Below are 8,025 nucleotides of genomic sequence, written 5' to 3'. Positions count from 1 at the left end.
TATTGTTTGAACATATTCATAATGAATGAGAATATTGTAATCCTATATAATAACGGAGTCCCCAATATTATAGATTGCTTGCTTGCTTAGTACTTAAGCACAGGTTTAATAGGAAATCAGAATCAATGCATGTATCTGATTTTTTCATTCAGTTCCGATTTTTCCATTTAAAATGGTACACTAATGAAGTTTCAAGGCTGACTTTACAGAATTTTACCCTGCATTAGACATATAAATTAATAAACCTTCAGTTCCTGCTTTATCTCATATTTCATGTTTAGTTCTCTAAAATATTATTTAATTACTACTGGTAATTTCCAGTAAGGGAAAAAGAGAGAGTTTCAGCTGGAGAAATAAAATACATTCTTTTTTAATATGTTTAAATACTAGACTTAATTTGATTGTGATTATAACTTGATTCTCAATGCAAGGGACAAAGGATGCAAAAACAAGAAAAGGCCTTTGTTTTTGTGCTACAGACAGAAATAATTAAACATGATATTCCAAAATCCTTGTAACATAAACAAAACCTAGTTCATTCTTTTGAACTGCAAGCTAATTATATAGCTTTTTATCACATAGTGTATATTGACTAGTTTTCAAAAGGAATATTAGTAACAAACAATAAAAGTCAGAAATACAGATATTGACCTATATTTTTCTTCTTCAAAATAACTGTGAGAAAGCTTTTACTCAAACTGACAATGGCATTGCATAGCCAAATAAAGTTACTATTTATGCTTTGAGGAAAGGCAACAGAGAAACCTGCAGTTTTGCATTATGTTGGGATACACATCAACACCTTCAATCTCTTCTACCCATTGAGTTCAGATGAAGATTTTTAAAGTAAACAACTCTCCTTGCTAAACTTAATAATAAATAATTCAACCACTAATTGTATATGCATCTAACTAGAATTAAATTCCACTGAATTCAGTGTTCCTGAGAAAACATAGTGACTGTAATTATATCTTAGAGAAGATAATCAAAAAACAGATCTGTGAACAACTAGAAGCAAACAAATTTATAACTAGTAGCCAGCATGGGTTTGTTAAAAACAGATCATGACAAACCAATCTTATTTCATTCTTTGATAAAGTGACTAAACTAGTAGACCAGTGAATTGCCATGGATGTAGTATATTTAGATTTCAGTAAAGTATTTGATAAAATAGACCACAATCTACTCCTTGGTAAGCTAGAAAAAGGTGGAATAGACAACATCACCATCAGATGGATCTGTAGATGGCTGGCAAACTGTACTCAACGAGTAGTCCTCAATGGCACCACATCTACATGGAGAGAAGTAAGCAGCAGGGTACCACAAAGTTCCATCTTAGGCCCAGTACTCTTCAATATCTTCATACATGACTTAATGAGGGAATTGAAGGGGAACTCATCAAATTTGCAGATGACACCAAACTGACAGGAATAGCCAACACCCCAGAAGACAAACTCGGGATCCAAAAAGATCTTGACAAACTTGAACAATGGGCCCTATTCAACAAAATGAGATTCAAGATAGAGAAAAGCAAAGTTTTACATTTAGGGAGGAAAAATCAAAGGTACAAGTACAGATTGGGCAAAACCTGTCTCAAAAACAGCACAACTGTGAGAGAGACCTTGGAGTCCTAGTGGTAAATCACTTGACTATGAGCCAGCAGTGTAGAGCAGCAACCAAAAAAACTAATACAATCCTGGGTTGTATAAATAGAAGCATAGAATCAAGATCACGGGAAGTATTAGTACCACTTTATAAAACCCTAATAAGACCACACTTGGAATACTGCAGCCAATTTTGGTCATCATATCACAAAAAAGATGTTGAGAGTTTGGAAAAAAATCAGAGAAGAGCAACTAAGATGATCAAAGACCTGGAGACTAAAACATACGAAGAACGGCTGCGGGACTTGGGTTTGGCTAGTCCAGTGTTTCCTAAAGTGTGGTACGCGTACTCCCAGGGGTACGGGAAGAGTTTGGTGGGGGTACGCGTTGCACCGGAGTTTAGTGGGGATCACGTGGGAATATCCACTGCACCGTGCTTAGCTGCGCCCACAGAACAAAGAAAGAAATAGGCGCGTATCGCAGTTTTTACACGGGAACTGGGGCCATCATACATCGTATCGCAACTCATTATGACAGGAACTTCTGCGCATCCTTTGCGCAGCTCTGGTTCGGCCATTTTTAAACTGTGGGAACATTAACAGTTAACGTTGAGCCTCGGAGCTGTTTAAAAGCCGGAGAATTGCAGTGTTATCAACGGTTAGACCAGTGGTTCTCAACCTTTCTAATGCCGCGACCCCATAATACAGTTCCCCATGTTGTGGTGACCCCCAACCACTTATACATCACCAGGTGCCAGGGGCGTGGCCAAAGAAAAGGGAGAAAAATGGCGGACAGCCTTGTTTGGCGACTCCCGTGAAATGGTCGTTCGACCCCAAATGGGGTCCCGACCCACAGGTTGAGAACCACTGGGTTAGACAGTCTTGTGAGGCGTGACACGGCGTGAATATACTGCACTTAGTTATAGAGACAACTTACTTCTTTAATAGTTAGTTCCGGGCGCCTGTTATCGTGCTTTAGTAAGTTACACTGATTTTGATTATTTTTATAAAATACAATTTTTATCCCTAACAGAGATTATGGATCGCTGGTTGAAATCTGGAACTACTAAAGCGAAAGAAAGTAATGATTGTAATAGCAATCAACGAACAGGAAATAATGAAATTAAAGATGAATCAATTTCAATTCTGAAAGAACCTGTTAAGAAAAAAGCAAGGAAAACTCGCAAGTACGACAAAGAATATTTTAAATTTGCATTCTCATGGGCTGGAGATGAAAATGAGCCTATTCCACTTTGTGTCATTTGTTTTGAAAATCTAACAAATGAAAGCATGAAACCATCCAACTTAAAGCGCTATTTTGAGACAAACCATAATCAGTACAAAGATAAACCCATAGATTTTTTTGAAAATAAATTTAAGGGTTTAAATCAGTCTCGAAAAGTAATGCAGGGTTTGACGGGAGGTGACAATCAAAAAATACTAGAAGCTTCGTATCGCGTGTCACTTTTAATTGCCAAATGTAGTGCAGCGGAAACCATTGGCGAAATTTTAATCAAGCCTGCAGCCAAGATAATGGCAGAAGTAATGATAGGAGATAGAGCGAAACAAACTTTTGACCGCGTTCCTCTCTCAAATAATACAGTTCATCGACAAATCATTGATATGTCTAATAATGTAAAACAGATGTTATTATCTGATATTTCTCAAAGTCGTTATTATGCATTGCAAGTCGATGAGTCCACCGACATTGCGAATTTTGCAAATCTTATGGCGTTTGTTAGATACGAAAAAAATCAAGAAATTCATGACGACTTTTTATTTTGCCAGCCTTTATTAGGTCACACAACAGGAGAAGATATCTTTAATGTTATGAATACATTTATGCAAGAGAACAAAATTGATTGGAATAGATGTGTTGGAATAAGCACAGATGGAGCAAAAAGTATGGTCGGAATTAATAAAGGACTCGTTGCAAGAATTCAAAATGTTGCTCCAAATGTCATATCCACACATTGTTGCATACACAGAGAGGCTTTGGCAACACATAAGATGCCCGCTGATCTACAGAAAGTTCTGGATGAAAGCGTGAAAATCATTAACTACATTAAAAGCCGCCCTTTGAATGCACGACTTTTTTTCGCAAATATGTGAAGAAATGGGAAGTAGTCATACCCAGCTGCTTTTTTCATACCGATGTTCGTTGGCTATTTCGGGGAAAAATTCTAGACCAATTGTTCGAACTTAGACATGAACTTCAATGCTTTCTTAATGATAGATTTGAGTTGAGAAATTGTTTACATGACTGGAAATGGCTTTATAAACTAGAATATTTAGCAGATATATTCTCTGTTTTAAATTGCCTCAACTTATCGTTACAAGGCAAAGAAATTTCATTGTTTCACATTCAAGATAAAGTGAACGCTACCATCGCAAAACTAAATTATGGCAAAAGAGAGTTGGTAATGGAGAAGTAGACTCGTTTCCCTCTCTTCATGAGTTTATAACAAGTTCGGCTACTAAAATTGAGGCTGATACTTTGAAATGCATAATACAGCATTTGGAGAGTTTGCAAGTTGGCTTGAAAAACTATTTCCCTGATTTAAACGAAAATATTGAATGGATAAGATATTCGTTCAACATTAACACAACATCCATGCCAGAAGGTTTGTCGCATGCGGAAGAAGAGCAATTGTTGGAGTTAGCTTCGGACGGATTCTTGAGAAATAAACATAAGGAGTGTACTTTAACATCATTCTGGTTACAAATGCAACATGTGTATCCGGTTTTAACAGAAATAGTCCTGAAATACATCTTGCCTTTTCCAACTTCATATTTATGCGAAGTTGCTTTTTCTGCATTTGTAGACATTAAGTCGAAAAAAAGGAACAGACTATTGGATGTGGAACCGCATCTCAGATTAAAATTAACAACCAGGGAACCAAATTATGATGATCTGTCATCTCAACATAAACAATTTCATCCTTCTCATTGAATCAAATAAATGTTCTTCATAATATAACTTTCGTTTATTTTGTGTATGTACAAAAAAAGAAAAAATAAATATATTTTGATTTTTATTAAAGCATATGTTTTTATGAGGGGTACTCAGCGTTATGAAAATTATAGAAGGGGTACACATATGTCAAAAGTTTAGGAAACACTGGGCTAGTCTAAAGAAAAGAAGAAATAGGGGAGACATGATAGCAGTATTCCAGTATTTGAGAGGTTGCCACAAAGAAGAGCACCAGAGGGAAGGACAAGAAACAAGGGTTGGAAACAGATCAAAGTGAGAAGCAACCTGGAATTAAGGAGAAACTTCCTGACAGTGAGGACAATTAACCAGTGGAACAGCTTGCCACCAGAAATCATGGGCGCTCCATCACTGGAGATTTTCAAGAGACTAGACAGCCACTTGTGTGAGATGATATAGGTCTTCCTGCTTGAGCAGGGAGCTGGACTAGAAGACCTCCAAAGTTCTGTTCTGTTCTACTCTGTTCTGTTCTGTTCTACTCTACTTTACTCTACTCTACTCGTTGTCTAACAGCAGAGAAATGTAATTCATCTTGAAACTTGTTACCAAAATTAGGAAACTTATCCTTGGAAGTTTAATAGGAAGTCCGAAATTGGTTTTTTTTTTTTTAATGAAATCTGAATTTTAAATTTTAAAAAATGAAAACCTGATTTATTTTCACAGGGCCATAATCTGGAAGGACATAAAGGTAAATTGGTTAGTTCATCTGAAAAAGTTTACATTTCAAAGACATCTAAACTTCTCACAGGTAGCAGCCCTTTCTGATACAAAGCTCGCAAAGAGTGTGTTAAATTCCAGTACATCCTCCTGGCTAGAGCATAGGGAGCCTTTTATGCAAATTAGTTACCTGCTTCACTGCCTCTCTGTAGTCAGCGTTGAGGGAAAAACACCCCGCCCCCATTTGCGTTATCCAGGATTCTGTCTTCGCTCGAGCTTTCATCCCAGAGCCCAAAAAAGACATTTTCTTTTTAGATCCTCCCTTTTCTCCTCCTCCCGCTGGAGGTCACGGATGTTTGGGAAAATATGTAGGTCAGTGGAGCATTTCCTGCACTTGTGCAAAAACAAGAGAAGCGGGAAGACACTGTCGGGAGGGAGCGCTCCTTCAACCGCCACCCTCGGCAACTTTCTCTCTTGCCCCTCAACGAAGCTAAGCCTACTTTATTTATTTGGTTGGTTCCCGGACCGTGGGAGGCGATCCGACGGCGCTTTTTATGTCCGCGGTGACCCATTTCGTCGCTTGCCTGTCGCCCCGCGGCTCTCGCTTGTCTCTGGCTAGAGATTCCGGCTAATTTCTCCCAAGCAGTAACAGCAGCGGCCGCGAGCACCAGGGAACCTCCCGCTCCAGCCGCCCCCGCCCTACTACATTAAGATCCCCGCGCTTCCCATTCCCGCTGGAGGCACGCAGGCCACGCGAGCGAGCAGGCGCGAGAGGGCCCCCGATGATCTGAGCCCAGCCATCCTTACTCTCTCCCGGGAGCGCCTGAGACGCTGCTGGGAGAATGTCCCCTTCGGATCGCCGGGACAGCAAGTTTCAAGCCAAAACGCCGCTGCTAGAATCGGTGCGCCTACAACTTAATGGTCTCCGAGAAGCCTGCGCTACCGACAGCAGCAGCAACAGCAGGCGCCACCGCCACCCCCCGGTGTCCAGCGTCCTCCTCGGGAGGCTCGCGGCCGCTTGCGCGTCTCTCCCGGGCTTTTCTTTCCGTCCCTCACGGGACTGCGCTGCCGGCGCTGGGAGGAAGCCGCAACACGGCATGCGGCGTCCCCTCACATCATGAGAAAAAGCGGGCGCAGAAGTAACCGCGGCGACAGCTTTACCAACAAATCTGGGTTCAAAAAATCGCCGGAGCCCCATTTCCCCGAAGCATTGGCGTGCGCGAGGGAGCATTTACCCGGCCCTTGGCAGGAGGGGAAGAACCGCAGAAGCTCAGGGGACAGTGGCCGAATCAAACTCGAGAGCGGCGGAGAGGACAGCCCGCGGACCCTGGTCGCCACCGCGGATAGCAGCAGCAGCAGTGGTGTTTGGCGCCTCCTGGGCACACGCGCCCACTTCTTCTCTCGGCAGGGGCACCTCAGGTAAGCAACGAGGCGGCGCTTGGCACAGTGACACAGATAAACAGCCGATCTGGCGGGTCTCGGGATGTTTGGTCCACCTTTTCCGATCATAAGCGTTGGGGGGCGCTCTATCTGTCACAGGGCAATTGGCGGAAATCCGCGACCCGCCTGCCCATCGCATCTCCTCTCCAGAGTGGACCAAGATTTTTTCTAGTTAGGAGATTGTCTTTGACTGTTAGCTCAGAAATAATAGGATGTTGATAGATCCTGGAGGATGCATAAGGAACCACAGGATTGTGGACTCATTTGACCAGGATGGTATAAGGTCACCTGCCTCAAGCAAAGGGTTGGACTAGAAGAGCTCTGAGCTCTTTTCTGGTCCTATGTTCTATTTGTATGTGAACCAATAAGTGTAGAAATTGAAAACCAACTGATTTGCTGATTGAAATTACTCTTTAGTTTATAGCTTTTCTTTCCATGCTGTTCTGTAATACAAGGGTAATGCCAGCTTTGGATTACACATTACAGTTTAAATGTAACTCTTTTAAAAAATTATATTCAGGTGATAAAAAAGATAGTATCCATACTGTAAGGCTTAATTTGCTTAATATGCTGCTGGGCTTTCATAAAGATCTCTCTATTTTTTTGGTTTTGCAAATCCAGTATTTGCCAACAGTTATCTAGTGTTTCCGATGCATTATATTCACCACAGCATCCATGTAATGCAGTCCAGTATTGTTACTATTATTATTATGGAGAATTTGAGTCAGAGATAAAGTGGGAATGAAGAACTTCCTTTTTTAGCCTTTATGTCCACCAATGTTCTGAAGGCAAATGCAATGAAATAGGAACAATCTAATACTTAAAAGCTATGGCTGATTCAGGAGTGCCATTAAAGCCAAGTGAACCTTCTTTTCTTTTCACAGTAACAAATAAGGAACAGTTTTTTAAAAGGCTAATAAAAGTAGGTATTTTTTAATTACAGGTAAAATATTCAAAATAGTAACTGTTAAAAAAAGAACAAATGTATTACTGACATTATGCTTCATGTTTATTAGAATTAAATTAGTAGCATAGTTTTGATAAATTGATAAATACTCATGGTTGAATTGTTGAAACTTTACCTTTAAATCTGAATTTCTTGTTTTGGATAACATTTGTGGAAGAAAAGTGCCCATACATTTATGAGGCAATAGCATGTTCTGCTTGCTGTGTTCTATGGTTTTTAATTCATGTTAAGAGATATTAAAATTACATTTTCCTGTATAGAAACTTCCAGCTTTCTTGAAGTTCAAGTCTCATCACATGTGATGGACAACCAGTTGGCTTATACATTTGTTTATGAAAAATTAAGTTTCACAGATGGCTCAAATAA

The 8,025-nt window shown here is 40.1% G+C and overlaps 1 protein-coding gene across 4 annotated transcripts in view; it reads left to right on the top strand.

Moving 5' to 3' along the window:
• The first annotated feature begins 5,515 nt into the window (after positions 1 to 5,515).
• The window catches only part of NPAS2 (neuronal PAS domain protein 2), an 89,352-nt gene continuing 86,842 nt past the window's right edge, over positions 5,516 to 8,025 (top strand). For 3 of the 4 annotated variants that reach the window (XM_039355803.1, XM_039355801.1, XM_039355802.1), the window contains exon 1: positions 5,516 to 6,671. In XM_039355803.1, coding sequence (XP_039211737.1) covers positions 6,370 to 6,671 — 302 coding nt within the window. In that variant the 5' untranslated portion in view covers positions 5,516 to 6,369. The remainder of the gene's footprint in view (positions 6,672 to 8,025) is intronic. The other variant, XM_039355800.1, reaches the window with a different exon arrangement.

Source organism: Crotalus tigris, unplaced genomic scaffold (genome assembly GCF_016545835.1).
Source record: "Crotalus tigris isolate CLP2741 ecotype Arizona unplaced genomic scaffold, ASM1654583v1 scf7180000018759.1681925, whole genome shotgun sequence".
NCBI lineage: Eukaryota > Metazoa > Chordata > Lepidosauria > Squamata > Viperidae > Crotalus > Crotalus tigris.
The sequence above is the reverse complement of the archived record's forward strand: the minus strand, read 5'-3'. Positions and strand labels throughout refer to the sequence as shown.